Below are 19,902 nucleotides of genomic sequence, written 5' to 3' on the forward strand. Positions count from 1 at the left end.
GGGATGCACAAAAAGCTCCGCCGGAGGTGTGAGTTGAAAGTCCGTTGGACAGGGGCCTACTCCAGATGACATTTCTCATTAGACTTTTTACAACATTTTTCGGCCAGGTATAACATTACTTTTTTTGACATACAACACTGTGACTTTTTTTTGAGATACTATACTAAGACTTTGTTCAACATGCTATGATATTTTTTGTCATACTATACTATGACTTTCTATGATTTTATTTGAGATATCGTATTGTGACTTTTTATGATTATTAACATACAATAATTTGACTTTTTTTTTTAAAGTACTATACTATGACTTTTAATGATTTCTTTTCAACATACTGTACTATACTAGGACTTTTTTCGACATACTATATGTAGCCTAGTAATAGGTCAAAACATCATGTTTCTCTAAAATATGTAGTTATCTAAAGCACAAAACACTTTTTTCCCTCAGCATTTCATTTAATATTTTGCAGTGGAATTAAAGTATTTAAGTAGGCTACTCCTAGACTGTTGCACTATACCTGGCAGGAAATCAGCTAACTTTGATAGTTTTGAGTCATGGGTGGGAGCATGGAGCTAGTTTAATTAGCCTAAGCCTAGCCAAAGAAATCTTGCCTCACAGAGAGCAATTTACAACACTGGAGCTTTCTGTGAGTGCTGTTAATGAGGTCCACTTGAACCATTGAATCACACTGTATATTAACAAAGACTTTATTACGGCATACCTCCCTGCTTTGAGCTATACTTTAAACTAAGTGTGAGCATTTTTATATAACAATCAGCCCAATTTACAGCTACAGCTTGAGGGATTTTGCTACAAAATCAGGCTTTCTCCTGTGGGGAATAACAATCAGGCAGTATGTAGGTCAGGCTTGCTGAGGAATAGACACTGCTCAAACCAGTCTGTTACATCCCTCCATCACGCACCCCGTTCTGCCTTTGGACCTCGAGTCTGAACATGGTCTCTCTTGCTGCTTGTCATTTATCTAAGCCTGCTTTAGTATTTCATGAATGTGATTCTTCTTGCACAAACTCAAATTAAGCTTAATTTACATTTTACATACACAAAACGTCAGAGATCAAAGATTTTAAAATAGCTAAATAAAACTTTAATAGGTCTAGTTGCAAATGTACATAAATTGCACAGCCACATTTTGTCAACACAAGTTCCTCTGTACATTATTGTTTTGTCACTGTCGTCAAAGGAAGCAGAATCCAGCAAATACTCTATACTTTCAACATACTTACAAAAGTATTTTCTACAAGATAATAGAAAACATACAACATATTTTACTTTATTTATAGCTTTATATATTTGATTGATCTTTTGTAGAACGGGCTGAACTGTCAAGAGGGAGCTCATGGGTTTCTGACTAAGTTAGAACTGTGGGAACATGGATGGAATAAATGAACTGAAGTCGAATTAGAAATCAACATAAGATTGCATTCTCTGTACTTGTTGTAGATGTACTGACACAAGACTGCCCTTTATCAGTTATTTTTTATTACTGTAGGCCTACACTGCAGTTTAAAGAGAGACTGTAATCTTTGCTTAACAACCGCCACTGCTAAATTATGTAATGCTAATCCTCTGTTTTAACTAAATGCAAAACGGCACTTATCAATTTAGATAAACAATAGCTTTGCATTAAGCTAAAAGGCTAAGAGAATCAAAGATCGCTGGACTCAATCCGTAATGCAGCAATTATTACGCAGCAAAATGCATTTAAATTTAGTTACGTTAGCTTACCTTAGCCACCAAAAGCTACTTGTTATTACATGCCGGATAAGCATTCTATTTCTATGGCTGTACTGTTAGCATCACAGTTTCCAACTGTTTAGCTAGTGTAAATCTTCTCTTAATACATACATGGTGTAAATCATGTGAAGTGCCTTTTACAGAACAATGAACCGACAATTTTCTAATGTTAGCTAAGACCAAGTAAGGCTGCAACGTTAGCATCATTATTGACATTTGTTTAGCGAGTGTAAATGCTAAACAGTTGTGAGCTGTTTAGCATTTAGCTAAAATGCGGAACGTGTAATGTAGCTTTTACAGTAAAATTTACTTGAATTTTGGACATTCAAGCTAACATTATGCCCAAATGCTACTGGTAAAAAAGACCATTTAGCTACAAGGCTGTTCAGTTAGCAGTTCACAACTTCTGAATGTATTGAATTGAACAATGCAGTGCATTTTATTGCTAATGAATTCAGCTATTCATTTGAAAGGAACAGTCTCGCTTTAATCACTGCAGTTGACCAATATTGTTTTAGGATTGAATGCCTGGTAAAATATGCTGAGGAGAAAAGTCATATATATCTCAGATATTTTGCAATAAGAGGAATCTTCAGTCTGAGGTTATTCCTTTCTATTCAAAAAGGAAAAAAAAACATAAATACACCTGTTTGTGAATGAGCTATACCAAAAATCCCTTTCTTCGGTTTTTAACTTTGACACATTTTTAAACACCTGGAACAGGTGCTGTGCTAAAAAAGAAGAATTAAGCTAACAATTAACACCAACCACTGAATGTAAAAGTGCATAGAGCCAGACCGATGAGACATACAGGATTGTTTGGCATCCTCCACAACTTCCCAAGAGTCAAACTCCTACTTAGTTTTTTTGGCTAGTCATATTACACTCTAAATACAAAACAATAGCTTTAACAGGGAGAACAGGGATAACACTGAAAGGTTAATTTAATTTTATAGTTCTACTAAATGAGGACAGATGACCGACTGAGCTATTTTGTATTTACAATATCCATATTGATACAGCAGAGTTTGAGCACAAGATACATTTACAAAAAGCTCTGTTAACATTAGGTAAAAATAGTGTGAGCATTTTATTTACACATTCCCAGGCTGTCCAGCCTCTTGATGCACTTGGTTATCATATATTTACTGTATATGTCTGCGGCAAAGCATTCATCGTCATCATCACCTTCGAATTGGCAACAAAAGAAAACAAATGGTGATACTGACGCTACCATTGGCTCTAAAGCGAGGATGAAGCATGCAGAGCCTCACACTTGATGTATACAGTCTGTTTACTGGTTAAGAAGAATGAGTACAAAAATATACAAAATACAGATGCTGAAATGGTATGGAGCAGTGACAGCAATGCGAGGAAATATTAGAAGGACCTAACCCAATGTTAAGACCAACTGGGAGTTAGCATCTTCACATTCAGAAGAACGAGGGATGGAGGGAGGGTGGATGCGAGTAAGAAAAACAGACAGAGAGAGCGAGATGATGCCACTTGAATTAATAGAGTCACAGTTTGGATGCAGCATACTTCATTACCACAAAGCAGTTAGAGAGAAAATGTTGTAACTAAGGAGGCCATTATTACAACGGCTCACCAGTCCAGTGTATAGTATGAGTGAGACGTGTCTAAACACATGTCGCTCAATAGCTCTTGTGCTACTAGAGTGAGAAGACCACACATTTGTCTAAAACCTAAATCTGGGTTTAATTGATCTGTGTAAGAGCAATGATAAGCACCAGAAGACCGATCACTTGACTGTGCAAGGTGTGCAAGCTACGCCAGAGCTGTTAGAACTACTTTACAGACATTTCTCTCAAATGTAGTGCATACTGTATGTAAAGGGTTAAGCGTCATGGAGATTGGAAGGGGTGATTGAGGCAATGGTGCTGATCACTGCTCGATGTGATCTCCTCCAGGGCTCTAAAGCAAGCTACACACTACAGTCTTTGAGCGTAAGAGAAGAAAATAAAACTAGATTTCACTCCTAAATAAAGGGCTGCTTTTATATTTGAGATTATCAAATATAGATATGTGCGTATACTCTATAGAAGAAAAGAAATGCATACATCTATATTAAATTTCATTAATATAGTATCACATAGAATTCATTTACTTTAGTGTTCATAATACATTTATGTGTGTACAATTTTATTTTTTATCCTTTACAAATCCACAGTATAAGTTGTGCCTTTTTTCAGAAATAAGAGAGCTGTGGGATAAAGTTGAGGTGTGTTCCTTAATTAAGGCGTTTCATGTACCAATAGCTTCTCACAAAGTGCACTACATAGGGATGGGGGGGGGGAGGGAGCAGGGCTCATCGGGACGCTCAGGAACACCCAAGGAGTGAAAAGGGGAATAAAGATAATTTTGGACTAAAAATATCTATTTTGAGCTTCTATTTGGTTCGTTATAAACAATGACTTTAAAATAAAGCACTAGAAAGGAATCCTCTCAAGACATCTAACGTGGTAATTCTCAATGCGTGTTATTGTTTTTAAGTGGGTCCACTTGGTCGTTAAGAGGGAGAAGACTAAGGAGAGAGAGCAGGAGAGGAAGGTTGCTAGGGTGACCGTGTCTGGTGGTTGTCACTGTGTGTGGTTATATAGTGGTTTGTCCCAGGCATAGGCAGACTCTTGATCTGCCCCAGCGACTGCATACATCCACTAGCAAAGTGTTTGTCTGATTGACAGCTTTAAGTTTCATATTTACAAGCTCTGCCCCGCCTCCTCTGGCCGTCACCCTTGTAATAAAAGGCCGTTGGGTGATCTTATTCTCTTGGGGATCTGTCTGTTTTGCTGAAGTCCCGCCTCTTCTGTTGGGCCCCTCAGATTGATGACCTCACTTCTGCACTGGTGTCCAAAAAAAGTTGAAATGTCTTCCAAAAGTACTCTGTCCGCTTTTAAAAACACACGCAAGCCTTTGCAGTCTTTCAAACAGGCATGCAACCATCCATGCATGTCCTCTCACTGAATAACTGTACACACGCAGGCACTCAACACACACTCGGGGCAGATGCCAGTCTGTCTAGCAATTGCTGCTGTTCCTGAACTCTCCGTTTTCAGTAATCTGCAGTTTGGTGGGGTTGGTGGGGGAGATGCCGTTGCGGGTCTGCATGCTGTAGCGCTCCTTCAGCTGGCTCAGAGCGCTCATCAGACGGGCGTTGGCTGCATCCAACGATGCTATGCGCTTCTCCTGCACACACACATAAACACAGTTAGAGAACATATTGTAGAATCTATATTTACAGACAAGCCACAATGATTTGTTCCTACTCAGGTGGAGGTTATGCAAGAACATATTTGTATTCTTATCCTAAAGATCTCTTACATATTAGTGTCAGGCTTGACTGTACAAGTTGAATTTACCAAACCTTTTTTAATTGCACAAACTTGTTTGCTTGTTTAAACCTGAACTTATCACCGGTTCCTAAGGAGGTGTGCATTAGTAAGACCTTATTATATGCATTATCAAGGCCCCCAAATCACCGTATAAAGCTAAATTATATAATTCTGCTCCATTTGCAGACAAGTTTCATTCACAAAAATGTTACCAAAAAGTACAAAGAAGAATCTTTACACTGTGGAGCTTCAAGCCTTGCGGTCGGAAATCAGCAGACACAAACGTAACAAATTTAGCACTGTTTGTATTCCAAACAACGCTCTTTAATGGAGTGTTTTAATGTTTCCTTGGACAACAACTTCAATATAGACCCGGAGGCTGTTAGACTGTGAGAATTTCTATGGATTTCACACCAAACTACTAATGGCAAAATCTAAGAAAAATTCGCGAGCCATGATGCAGTAGTTTTTATTTAGCTGATTTCTGTAACACATTTAATCTCCAAATTAATTCAGACGAAGGCATTATATGTTGAGTGTTTTACAGGAGACATCTGTATACGACTTGTACCACACGTACCCCTAATACATTTCTTACCCAACAAAAGAGTCTAAGTGGGGGAAATACGCAACAAATTATGTGGCACTTATGAATCTCTCTGTATGAGTGGTTATTGCATGAGGCTCACCGAGTTAATTATATAATGTAGGCAGCACTGAGCCACAGAAGCACACTTCCCTCATTGTCTTCATAATGAGATTTTTTTATTTTCATTCTCTATGCCTGTTTACTGAGGGAGACAACTTATTGCCTTACTGTGGCGTGTTTGTTTGCAGATGCAAAGTCTCATTACTTTAGGCGTGAAGGAGATTAATCACCTATGGATGTCCATATCTGGGTTTGTGCAAATGTCATGGTGCAGCATCATTGGTTTCCCCCCGCCAATTCTGTTGTTAAATCATTTTGACATTAATCTCCAAAGAGGCACATTTGAGCTTAACTGTGTGTCTGTGTTTGGATACATATAATGTACACGTTTTCCAGCATGTAGAAGAAATGTTGTCCACAGACAGCTGTAACAAACACTACAGCAGGGCTTAATCCGTTCTTGCAACAGTTACACCCACACAATCATTCTCTGCTTAATTTATAATTACATTCCCAACAATCAACATTCCGAATTCCTCGCAGCTCTAAAGCAACACTTTTTGGGTTTCCTAAGACAGATTTTGAACAGTTTTATATGAATAAGAACCGCATGAAGAGCTACATGTTGACAGAAAACTAGATAAGACATTTGTAAATGTATGATTTATAAGAGAGAGTGGGAGGGAGAAATTCTGCTCAGCCATTCAAGCTCGTCAATGCTAGAGCTGATACGGCTATGAATTAAACATCTCTTTGTATTTCTGTGACCCTTTGTTTCCTCGAGCAGAGGACGCAAGTGACAGCACATACAAATTTGACTCGCGCAGACAGAAGTATCTACAGAGCCATATGCAACCAGCACAGCGGGTTTTAGCTATTTTCTGTATTGTACATGTGAAAGATTTTTTCTTTGTATTTCTTTATTAGTGCAAAAAAGCAACAAAGGAGGAAATATGCAATAATATAATAACATGCACAGGTAGGATAAAAAAAACAACAACTACCTAACGGAACCTACCTCACATTGAAATTAAAGACAGATGTACGTGCTACCACACATTTGCAAATGAACATGAAAAAAAAGATCAAACTGACCTGAGCGTCAATGATTTTCTGTTTAGAGTCTACCACTGCCTGCATGTCTGAATGATCCTTCTTTAGCTCCTCTTCCACTGACATTAACCTGCAAACAAGACAACGTAATTAAAACCTTAAGAACAGAACACAAAGTGGCATTTGGACAGCGTCTTCCTCTCCCTACCTGCTGATGATGCCCTTCATCTGGAGGTCCTTGTCGTCCTGCTGTCTGCGCAGGCGCTCCTCCGACTCCTCCAGCCGGGCCTGGTACTCCATCAGCACCTTCTGTGCTTGTTCGTCCTGACCCTTCAAACGGGCCTCGTACTCTTCCAGCTTCTGCACCGACGCCCGCAGCTTCTCCTGCAGCACTGCGATCTCCTGCTGGTACTGAACAAAGAGTCAGAGAGATGAGGAGACTCTCATCATCGCTGTTTTCACTATCATCACGATCATTTTCAGCATCATCAACCCTATCAGCAATGCCCCCCTTCTTCATTACCATAGCCGACAAAAACAAAAAAGAAATCTCTCAATCAGGCCTGAGATCATGTCCTCTTGTTACTGAGAGTTTAATTTCTGTCTAGAATAGAGAAGGGAATCACATTCATTTACAAGCCATTTTCATTATTGCTCTTCCATTTTAGACCTGTATAGCTGCCCCTCGAAAAATGTTCTTTTTAATCAAATTATTATTTTTCTTCTCCTACTAACATGGGAGAAGCTTTCAGTTTTCCAGAGTCAATCCTCTGGTTTAGCTCTGAAACCAATGACCTGTTGAGAGGTTAAACTGGCAATAAACAGTGAGAGGAAGAAAAGAAAGAAAGTTTAGGATGGATAAAGATAAAGAGTAGGTGAGGAGGGAGGGATGCCACCAGTCAAGTCGGAGTCTAGTCTGTGAAATAAGCTCTGAAAATCTCTCCCTGACCTCTCGCTGGACCTCAGAGAGGCGATTGAAGGAGTTTCTTCAGGCAAGGGGGAAACTAATGGAGAAATCAAATCTCTTCTGGACAGAAAAACACATTTCTTACAACAGTGAGGGATACTGTGATCAGTCAGCGTGTCACTGCAAGACCAGTGAGAGTGACACTACAGACAGGGAAACAAGAATAAGAGTCTACAGCCATGCTAGCAGCTCTGTGAGGCTTTACTAAAGCCCAGTGATACTTTGAGCTAAATGCTTGCAATGTTAACATGCTGATGTTTAGCATGTTTTACAGACTTAGCATGCTAATATTGGCTAATTAGCAGTAAATACAAAGTGCAGCTGAGGCTGTCAGTAGTTCTGCAGGAATTTGGTCATAAAACAAAGTATGGGACAAATTAGGTTTTGTTGTGATGAAAAGTTGAACAATTGCCATATCTATTAAAATTCAGCCTCTAAGATACATGAATTTCCGGGTTAAATTTTATGGCAATTTTTATGACAGAAGAAACTAACAAAAAACAATTCCAACCTCATAGTGACAGTACAGGATCAGTACGATCCCAGGACTCCTTTGTACCGATTGAATGTCTGTACAAAATTGCCAGGCCAGTTGACCGACATTGACATCCCTAAAGCCATGCTGCGAGCATGAGTAAAAGGTGTAATCAGATCATTAGCCTTAATTATAATCAGTTTGCTTTCCTTGATTAAATCTTTGTCTTCTCGGTTGTTTTAAAGAAAATACTACATTGTGTAAAGCTCCATCCTAACTGCCGTTTCTTGGTCTTTCTGGCTGATGATATTAACCTCGTCAGAAGTCTCCTTCCTTATAGCTGAGAGTGACTCATTCCCTAAAACAAATCAAAATTTAAGTATCAATCTTTCAATAAAGGGCATTTTTAGACCAACAAATTACTGTCAAAACAAAAGAAAAAAATCTAAATGAACAGTTTATCTTTGTATTATAAGTGAACATGACCCAGCTCATTATTCAGCAACAACTGAAAGAGAACACTGCGAAAGACAAACTATCAAAGCACCCTGAACGAGCAGATTCAATTACACACAGCGAGGATGCTGCTGGGATCATTTATCTTTCCTCGTCACCTTCAACTTATTTTTCCTTGTCACTCCCCTGCCCACCACTGGGACATTTTTCCCATCGGAGCGGTATGGTGACCTCAAATCGATTTACCTTATGGGCCCCTCCACCCTTTTCTCCACTACTCTCTCTATCTGTAATATCGCTCTGCTCATGTCACTAGATCCCCTGAGAATTAATGACATGTACTGTATCTGTGACTGCCATTGTCCTGCACTGTTCTCTCTCAAACGCACAACACATCTACTCATCTTTCCCTCCGCCAGTGGTAGGCAAACGAGGGACAAATCTGTCTCTCCAACTTTCATAGTTTACATTGAAACTTATGCTTATAAGAGTTACTGTAGATAATGTAAACACAAACTAATTTAAAGCCCGAAAAAATATGACCTCATAAGAAAGGCATGCAAAACATTGAAAAATATGTCTTGTTCTGCGCAGTGCATGGTGCTGAAATGAAGCCCTTCAATTCCTATTTCAAATGTATACTTACATGAAAAAAACTAAAAAGTTTGTTTCCACCCCACAAACATTGGCAACCAAATAAACAATGCAAAAAAAAAAAACTGGCCCATTTAATAAATGTAACTTAATGTCCGAGCCCCGCCCTACACTCTTCTCTCTTCCCTGCATCCTCTACTGTATATCTATCATCATATGAGAAGGAAATCAAACTGTCGAAAAAAACCTCAGGATTAATCGGATGTTCTCCTCTTCTCTGTCTTTATTTAACTGCAGCATTGAACACCGAAAAAACATTTTAGTCCAACATTAACACGTTTAATAGCATATTTTGACTACATTTGAATTTTTTGTGTAATAAAAGTTTTGCTGAGATAAAGCCCTGTGCCTTGGCATCACTGACCTTTCATAAATATATTCCTGTGTATTTTGGTGGGAGATGTAAGTATTTTTAATCTGTTATGGTGGTAAAGGATTATAAAACAGACGGTATATTGTCCGTGTTTTTCTTTATTTGCTACTGTTCTTTGATTTGATAACACAGAACAGGACAAAAGAGAGTTGGAAAACAAAGGTGGTTGGAACAGATGCATCTCTGCACCTGCTGACCTGGTGGTACACCTGATGAGGATCAAGGTAGACTGTATCAGCAACCACAACAACACTGAACTCACATCATTTCCAGGACACAATTGAAAGTCTAAATGGAACTCAGAGCTAGAAGGACCGTTAAAAGAAAGAGATTGGGAAAATGGATGGAGAAACCAAACCTGTGAAAGTCCAAATACAGGAGAGAGATTTTAGAACTACATGTATCACCTCCAAAATATAAATGATCACACAAATATTGCAAAATCAAACAAGCAGTAAACCAAAATGTTTACACACCACCTATAGTAAACTGACCCCTGAAATGGATCAATATCTAAAAAAAGGATACTCAGTTAATACAATTTGGAAATGGAGTGAATAAGCTAAATAATTTAACATCAAGAATCCAAATGTTGCTGATGATAGAGTTATTTTTTGATTATGAGACCCACAATTAAATATTAAAGAAGGACTTGTCGGTCATTAAACTTAGGTGAATTATAGAAATGTCAAAATATGGTTATTACATAGATGATTGATGAAATCAACAAGATGGTCATTAATCGCATTTTCTGTAATACAGCTAAAGTATTTAATTCATGATTTCTTGTCTGCTTTTTGGAAAAGACATTGACACTGTTGTTTCCCTTTTTAATTTAGTTTCTTAATATAATAAATGTTGTATATAACTGTTATACATTTCTATTTGATTTTCGGTTCCATTTCCTTTTTTTATGCAGTTGCACATTTTGTATAATCTGGCAATAAAGAAAAACAAAAACTTGCATTTTTCCTAAAGACTGAAACATTCATCCTCAACTTAACCCTTGTGTTGCCTTCCCGGAGACTGTGAACTTGTCAAAATTGCAAATTAACTTTTTTTATTTTTAATGTTTTTTTATGCTTTTTGAAACATTTTTGTCACTTTACCAATTTCTTTTGTTAAAAAAAACAGAAATTGTGGATTATTTGGACTCGTAGTTCAGATCAGAGGATGTTGAGTGGATCACAGTTTATATCAAATGCTATAAATATTCATTATATAATATTAATAATATTATATATATATAATCATTAATTTTACATGGCTTACATATAACGTACATCCATGCATTCATGTTATTTTGGCAATCTGGTTCAAAGAAACCCATAATTCTAATACAGAAATTGGTCAAATTTGACTTGAGGACAACACAAGGGTTAATGCAGACTCCAACATCAAGATAAAATGAAATGCACTGCACAGAAATTCAACCTTCCTGTGTTTCACACTTGCTATGCTTGCATTGCTTGCTCTTATATATTCATAGATGGCTACTGTGGACCTGTTTTGTTAAGACTGTGCAGACCATTAGCTGCAGCCTGTGTCTAAGCTGCTGTGGAAGATGTACTGTTTTCCAATCCTTCTCATGTTGCTGCTCTGCTATTTTAGGGTGGCTGCGGCTTTTTTGTTAAGACTGAAGTTATTGCCTTCTTTGGTTGCTCTTCCTGCCTGGGCTGCTGGCTTCCATAAAGTATGAGCTATGTTAGGATGACAGGTTTGTATTCATTATGGATGGAAAAGATAAATAAAAATGGGGGAGCATGGAAGCGAAGCAGAGGGTGAACAGTTGTAAAGGTTGCTGAGAAGAAAAGCAGGAACGTGGGCAGTGGAAGCAGCAGAAAGCCTCTTTCTGTCTCCATCTCTCACATAAATGCATGTGTATATACACACACACACACACACACACACACACACACACACACACATACACACATCTGCTTTGGCCTTTTAAGTTCATCCCAAAAATGCTAAGAAAGAGAGGATAAAGTTGTGAGGGTGTGTGGAGTTATTCAAAGTGGTGGGACATTTTATAAATAAAGTAAGAAGGTTAAAACAACACTTTTAACATCATTTAACATTGATGAAATATTGCACAGTGTATTTTTAAAACTTATTCTTCATTTATATAACAGATACAAGTGTATTGTTAGCTAAGTTAAAATCTAATGTTTAGAAGATGAATTGATTGACAGCTGTAATTATTATTAACTGTTTGAGTTATTTTTCAGGTAAAAACACCAAACATTCCAGCTACTCAAATGTGAGAATCTGATGCTTTTCATTTCATTTATGATAGTAAACTGGAATTTCTTTTTTTTTTTGGAATACATCTCATTGGGCTATTGAAAAGAACAACAGGTATTTTTCTAAACTATTTTTTGAAATAGACATAGGATAATCGAGGAAATAATGATCAGATTAATCGATAACAAAAACAACCCTTGTCCTGATATTCAATACTGGCTCCTGCTGACAACCATGCTGATTTTCTTGCCTGCTGTATTTAGCCTCACAGTTATTTTGACTTTAATAACTATTTTCTGCCATTATTGCTATGACTTTCCTGCTGGTAATAGCCAAAACCAAGCCCACTCTGTTGGCTGTGAAAAAGGCAATAAAACATCCTCGAAAAACAGCCTGAACATTACTGAAAAGCCAATTTCGAGATAATAGGAGATTGAGGTATTATGGGGTCACATACAGAGCCAGACTGACACACAATATGTCCTATTTACCTCAATTTTCTGTAATAAATGCGCATATTACGATTTTAAGTGACAATTTGGGTATGTCTACGAGACCTCAGGTTTAGAGGAAAGGGAGTTGGAATAAATCCAGCAGACAATTAAGTGGAGAAGGGGTGTTTTAAGGAGGAGCGGGTATGTGGGAACTAATGAGGGGTAAAGAAAGGAAGGATAGTTAAGTGTGAGTATCAGGGCTGAAAGGTTGAGGTGGATTGTGAAAAGGGGGGGGGGGTTGGTAAAGGTCAAAGGTTGGATGAGGAGGCAAGTTACCTTCTCCACCTGAGACAGATCCTCTCTGTTTCTCAGTGACTCGGGCTCCATCCCCTCATGGTCTAAATACTGCACATTCATATTCAATAGCCAGGCTGCTGTGCGGTCCAACGCACTAGGGTTCACTGGGGAGGGGGCCTAGTGAACACAACACAACACACACGCACACAAACACACACACACACACGCACACATGAGCCGAGTGCAAGTGACAGGGAGGGGAAGGGGGGCAGGTTGCAATCACAGCACAGAAACAACAGAAATAAGCTTGAAATGCACCAAATCAACTGGACTGAAAGCAGCAGGTGGAATGGATACACACCTCTGTCTTCAAGCTCACACATACACCGGAGCACACACTTCAAAGCACTGACTTAAACATGTGCGAGTGTGTGCACCTACAGTGTCATACTGGCAGCAAGGAAGGTAAATACAGTAAGACTAAATGTGAGAAATGAAATGAGCCTGGAGGCAGATACTATAAGTTAAGGTGTGTTAGTTTCCATCTGCCAGTCATCTGAAGTACAGATGAGTAGAGAAGGTGGCCGTGGGCTGTTTCAGTACATTAGAGGAAACGTAGGATGTTTCTTTATAGTCCAGCACTTTTATTAGCATTACGGGCTTTTGAAAAGGCTGAAATATCGGATTCTGAATTACTACAAACAGACACAATCAAATATTTGTTTTGTGTCAGCCCACAGATAAAATGTATCATAACTTAACTAGTACCCTTGTTAGTGACTGATGTCAATTCATTGAGAACCTGTTAGAAAAGGTTCATTTTCATTCAAACAGGTTGAATTAAGATATAGATATAAGATATACATTAAGATTCAGCTGTTTTTATTTTAGAAAACAAACCATTATTTTATCTTTTTTGAACATGCAATTGACATACAATTGGAAGCAACTTAAAGCCACTATGCAGCATTTAAATATTTCAGACTTTGGCATCCCCTAGTGGTAGTATAAAAAAAACAATGTGTTTACCAATGTTTACCATTTTCACAGTGGTAGTTTGGCATGTAGCATGCTAACATTAGCTAATTAGCAGTAAACACCAAGTATATTTGAGGCTGACGGGAATGTGATTAGTTTGCATGTATGTGGTCATGAACCCAAGTATTGGACATATTAAAATTTTTTCCTGATGATGGAGCTAGACCACCGAAAGTCCATCCTGAAGGGAACACAAATGTCTGTACCAGATTACATGGCAATCCATTAATTAGCTGTCACGACATTTCACTCAAAACCACAAATGTCAACCTCATGGTGGTAGAAGAGGAAAGGTCAGGGTATCACCAAAGTCAGTAGGGTTCATCATCTGGGAACAATACATGTTTATACAAAATTTAAACCAATCCACGTAGAGATTTTTCACTGGACCAGTGAAGAATTTAACCTGCTTGTGGCGCTAGAGAAAAAGGATCACTGGATCACAAAAGTTGTTAGGATTCATTCTCTGGGGACCATTCATGTGTATTATTTCATGGCAATACATCCAATAGTTGTTGAGATATTTCATTCTGGACCAGAGCAATGGAGGGGCCGACATTTAAAAGATACTACAATGAAAAAAAACACAAAAAATGTACGCATAGTGGCTTTAAGGTTCTGGACTTAAGTTTGCTGCTTCAACCACTGATAATAAATGTGTGTGCTGAATTTTCCTAACATACAAATTAAATTAGGGTTTGGTGACATCAGTCAATCCTGTAGAATAGTCCATAGAGAAGAGAGCAGAGCATTATGGTTACTATGCAGATACCCTCCCCTTCAGCCAGTTACCAAGGGAAACCATTGGCTGGTGTTTTAAATTACGGCCTATAGTTCTGACCTGCCAATATTGAACAGAGACTTACCAGTGAAGGCATTGAAGAAAGGAAACCTCCCACTGTGACGCCACACACTGACAAATACATTCTATCAATGCACAAATCCAGTAATATCCTATATCTGTTTGTATCCATGAAGTCGGCTTTCTGTTGCCTGAGTCTGAGTATATATAATGCTAGTTAATAAAATGATAATCGTGCTTTCAACACCCTCATTCTCAGCCCATTAAACTTGACCAGTAAAACAGTGGCATAGGGATGAGCTGCCTGTATGCACAATGACTATAAGGGCACAATGTGAGTGTCTGTGCCCCCACACAGCCTTTTTCAACATGCTTTGAGACACATGGGCGTTTTATTGTAGGAACATTTTTCCATGACTGTAATTTCAGGTGATTACATAGACTAAGACCGTTATAGTTGGCTGTCTTGAATAACAGCCTAATGAGTATCATCCTCAATTATTTTACTGTATGTGTAGGCTTCATTGCGAGTCCCATACCTGTTTGTGCTGAGCCCTCTGTTTGGTCTCAGGACTGTCACCTTTGGAGGAAGAGGACTGCTGTCGTAGCCGTGCGCCGCTGCCGGGCCAGTCGGGTGAAGATGTCATCATGTTGCCAGAGGAGGGCCGGGGGTAGGGTCCACTGTTGAGAAGATTTGGGGGTGTGCGGCCCCGAGTAATGCTCTGAGGAGGAGGCTGGTCTATCCTCCGCTGCGGGCCGGCACTGTTTTGTCTGGGGACGGTGGGCTGATGCTGTGTTTCTGTGAGGGACAGCTGTCGGCGGTTGAACTCCCCCGATCGCCTGGTGTACTCATCCCCGCTGCTCCCACCACCTCCACCTCCTCCACCTCCACCGTGGTTCAGGAAGGCATGCTTCCCTCCTGCTGGTCCGTCCTCATTGTTGCTATGGGAACTGACAGAACTGTGGCACTCTGAGCCTGAGTCGGTCATTCCGCGAGGGGACACAGGCAGGCAGGCCGCCATCTGGTAGACTGGGTTCTGGAAGGAGAGGGGGGCTAGTAGCTGGGCGGGTCGGCCTGGGGTGCTTTCTGTGGCCAGGGTGGTGGGGTTCTGGCCTAGCCTCCTCAGAGTGGGACCTCCAGGGATGTTGCCTTGTGGGACTCTGGCTGACCAGCCTCCCCCAGAGGTTAGGCCTTCACCCAGGGCATCTGAGGAATTGGGAGCTGGGCCACCTTCCAGACTGCGGGGGTCCTGGAGGTCCACCATGGACAGACTCTTGCTGCCATTGGCCATGCCCAGGTCAGGTTCATTGGTCTCAGAGTAGCTTGAACTGCGTGCTGGAGAAGGCTGGATCCCTGAGCTCCTTGTCACAAAGAATAGGTCCTTATTTTCTGGGGTAGGGGAGGGTAACCTGGTGAAGTCAACTAATCTGAAAGAAACAGACCAAAAAACAAAGTCATTCTGGTGTGGATTTTAAAACCTCAGCCAATTACGATCAGTCACAAGTGATAACCTTGAGCTGTGGAACAACAACACAATTATAATTCTGCAGTCTTCCTGTATTTAAATGTAAATGCATAATCAAATCTCTGTGAAGAAAGCTTCTTTGAGATTAAAAATCTGTGTCCTAGTTAAAATAGGCAGCAATGTGTAGCAACCTATGACGCAAAATATGTAATAAGATCAGTAATCCGAATTTAACAAAAAAATACAATTAATAAAATCACCAATTAAATAATTGTTAGATTTCAAATGCTAGAAACAACCTTATATGGAACCTAAGAGAAACTTAAAGCAAGACTACGCACAGCAACTGTTGATTAACAGTAGACACTGCTAAATGCTAAAAAACTATTGTTAAACTAAAGTAAGTACTAAGGTATTGTAAAAGTAAAACAAGAGGAAAAGAGTCATGAATCAGTAATGTGCCCCAAAAAGCAAAGTTTGCTAACATCAGCCACCATAAGATACTGGTCATTACAGACAAACAGCAAACCTAAACATTAGATTAACATTAAGATAAAATGCTTAGCTATTGTAACAGTATAGGTAGAATAAAGTCATAAGTCCAGCTTTTGAAAATGTGTGGCCTCTGCACTCATTTGCTTTGTCCCTCGTCCCCCCACCTTCCCCTTTCTTCCTTTCCTTCAGCCGGCAGATGGAGGCTTTATTGCTAGAAGACGATTACCTTGACAGACGTGATTTATCTTCCAATAATCTCTATTATTCACATCACGCTCATCTCCTCCCTCTTTATGTGTCCTTCTCCCTCTGTTCCATTACCCTCCCCTCCTAACTTCTTTCTCCTCTTCATTCTGCTCAATTTCTTCCCTCTCTCGATCTTGGCACTCTCCTTTTCTTTCTCCTACTTTTTTGTTCATGTCACTTTGGGGGATGAGAAGCAACTAGGTGAGAATCATGAGCTTATTCAAATGCAGTCTCAAAGCTTGCTGATGAGGATAGAAACACACGTACATCAATACATAAACATATACTGTGACATAGGCTCTAACAGCAGGTCATATAGGGGTAACATGTAATTAGTTCTATTGATCCTGGGCCCCAGATTGCCATAACGATACCAGCTGTCGGACTCGCTTCCTGTTATGTGCAGTATGATCTCATCTGCCTGCTTGTGTTCTGGTGTTATATTTACTGTCGTTAACGTCTGGCTTCTCCTCCTGTGGGTGCCTGTGCCTTCATGTTAATCTTTCTAAGTGTCACCTTGCCATTGTTCTGCCAGGGAGTAAGAGGACAGGAGATAAGCGAGATAAGGTGCTGTCAGAGTGTGTATTCATCTGCAGAGAGTAAACGAGGTTTCATCTGAAAGATGTAAACAAGCGGGGCTGACACTCTCGCTGTGTCATGGCCTCGGCTGACAAACATTAACACTCAGCAGAACCGGTAGTTTGAGAACACAATCTATGGCGGAGGCAAAGCGCCCTCTGTGTTTTCGATAGGCGCTGGGATTCATGGGTAAGTGACCTTCTACAAACTGGTGGGCTGTTCCAAAGGTTGCAAGAAGCCACCCTTTCTTTGTTGGTTTAGTAATAAAAGGACTGTTTAAGAACTTTTTGTTTTAAAACATTGGTCTAATAAGTACTGATATTTTTTAAATGGAGTCATTTGTATATACTGCATTTCAAATACTTAAATAAAGCTTTTTAAATAAGAACAGAACCATATGTATTAATCCTCCTATATTTAGGGTTTGCACAACACGTCAGCGAGCCTGTTCACTGTCAGTTGTCTTTTCTGTGCTGCTCACTCTTCCACATGCAATTACACCTTCCAATATACTAGAGATAAATAGAAAAATAAATAGAAAATAATAGGCTCAACCTTTGATCCTAAATGATAAAATTAGGAGGTGCCGCCATATTTCGAACGCAACATCTAATTGTGTTGCAATCTTTTATTCATGATTCAAAAATAACAAACCATACATTCATCTGCATACATTAATACGTGTAATACGTGTGTGTGTATGTGTGTCAGCGTGTGCTAGATGAGATCTTAAATATTTCTTACCCTGAAAGGTCATTGTCTAAGACCATCTTCTGCAGGCCAGTGGAGATGCCGCATCTTGCCTCAGCGGGAGGCGAGCCCATATGCTCTGAGGACTGTCCGGGTGTCATCTGGACACAGGACGGGTTAGACAGAGCTGTGTTCACCTCCCGCAGAATCCTGGGCAGAGGACCAAGCTTGGAGGCGGCACTCTGGGAAGAAAGAGACACCATTAAGTTTAAAGCCAAATTAAATCTTACTCTGGACCACTTCAGCTAGGGCATTACTTGGATTTTATTTCCGTGCTTTTTTTTTTCACGCTGAATTTGATATTTACGAATTTTCTTAGACCTATATAGTTTCCCTATTCCATGCAATCAACTTTCTTATTCAGAAAACATACTGAAAAATAAATCAGGCCGGCCAGTCTGATGGACTCAACCTGACTCACTGTGATTTACTGAATTATTGAATGACACTGTTTCATAGAGCTGGATGCTCTACCCCCCCCCCCCCAAAAAAGGGAATCTGCCCTTTATCTAATTATTACCAGCTTCCCATCTGCTTCCAGAGCCAACGTTAACGTCCTTGTAAACCATTAATATGCCTCACCCAACTTCTGAGGCTTTACAGTGTTCTCCGCTTGTGCACCATTTATGTAATGCAATAATGAATTATTGATTGATGTATGATAAACATCCTAATGTAGTCTTAGCATGAATCAAATCCTCGAGCTTGTGATAATTTATTAAAGACCTTTGGACCTTGTGTAAAAGTTGAATCCTATCCTTTAGGAAATCTACAGAATATTTTCAGAATAATTCAAATTGTTTTCAACAGAATGTCGTATATTGTATCCTGCAAAGCACGGTGGTGGCTTTGCTGTGCACAAAAATTATATTAAATAATAGCATGCCATCTTCAGTACCTGGTCCATCTGGGACACAACCTCCGAGAGGAGGGAGTGCAGGGTGGAGAGTTCCCTGCCAAGATCGATGTACCCCTCAAAGCCTGCCGTGTTGGAGATTGTTTCTGGGTTTGAGATTTCGAGCAGGAAGCGCTGCATATTGGTCCACTCATGCTCCAGGAACTGGTTCATGAATGACATATACTCTTCCTTGTTACCAAATCTGATGGCAAACAGGGACAGGAAAGGGAAACGGGGACAAAGAGTAATACAGAAATGTTTAGAAAATTCCACAATTCTCCACTGAAAAGCTAGGAAAGGGTTATGCGGTCCGGTCTAAACACACCACACAAACAAAAACAACAGTCCACTCACTTGGTGAAGTTTGCCAGGTTTTGGGTGACTTTAGCGATGAGCGTGAGTGTACGTGCTGTGCGGTCATCTGGATACTCCTGCATCAAATTGAAAAGTGAGGGGGACATGACGGCTGGACAGAGAAACCGCAGGAACAAGGAGGCACTGATCAAACGCTCACTGATGTCCAGTCGACCCCGGTTGCTGCATTCCTGTCGCCATGACGCAAAGACCTCTTTCAGTTCTCGTGGAAAGACACTGTGGAGAAAAAGAGACAGGACAGAAGTTGTTTTTAAAAGAGGACCAAAATGCCACTTTATGTCATAAAATGTCAGTGTGTGAAAAAGAGGGAGTAGACATAAAATGTTTAAAGGTCCCATGGCATGAAAATGTCACTTTCTAAAGTTATTTTTACATTAACATGGGTTCCCCCAGCCCGCCTATGGTCCCCCGAGCCCTGGGTATTGTGCCTTTGAGAAAATGAAAGCTTAGATGGGCCGATCTGGAATCTTGCCCCTTATGACCTCATAAGGGGCACGGTTACCTCCCCTTTCTCTGCTTTGCCCGTCCAGAGAATTT

The 19,902-nt window shown here is 39.8% G+C and overlaps 1 protein-coding gene across 13 annotated transcripts in view; it reads right to left on the reverse strand.

The window, feature by feature from the left end:
- Nucleotides 1-1,085: 1,085 nt before the first annotated feature.
- LOC116704521 (disabled homolog 2-interacting protein) overlaps nucleotides 1,086-19,902 on the reverse strand; it is a 154,575-nt gene continuing 135,758 nt past the window's right edge. For 12 of the 13 annotated variants that reach the window (XM_032540076.1, XM_032540075.1, XM_032540074.1 and 9 more), the window contains 8 exons: nucleotides 19,345-19,581; nucleotides 18,991-19,192; nucleotides 18,087-18,274; nucleotides 15,096-15,984; nucleotides 12,756-12,893; nucleotides 7,022-7,224; nucleotides 6,856-6,943; nucleotides 1,086-4,965 (listed from right to left, as the gene is read on the reverse strand). In XM_032540076.1, the coding sequence (XP_032395967.1) occupies nucleotides 4,798-4,965; nucleotides 6,856-6,943; nucleotides 7,022-7,224; nucleotides 12,756-12,893; nucleotides 15,096-15,984; nucleotides 18,087-18,274; nucleotides 18,991-19,192; nucleotides 19,345-19,581 (2,113 nt within the window). In that variant the 3' untranslated portion in view covers nucleotides 1,086-4,797. The remainder of the gene's footprint in view (nucleotides 4,966-6,855; nucleotides 6,944-7,021; nucleotides 7,225-12,755; nucleotides 12,894-15,095; nucleotides 15,985-18,086; nucleotides 18,275-18,990; nucleotides 19,193-19,344; nucleotides 19,582-19,902) is intronic. The other variant, XM_032540077.1, reaches the window with a different exon arrangement.

This window comes from Etheostoma spectabile, chromosome 16, assembly GCF_008692095.1.
Source record: "Etheostoma spectabile isolate EspeVRDwgs_2016 chromosome 16, UIUC_Espe_1.0, whole genome shotgun sequence".
NCBI classification, from domain to species: domain Eukaryota; kingdom Metazoa; phylum Chordata; class Actinopteri; order Perciformes; family Percidae; genus Etheostoma; species Etheostoma spectabile.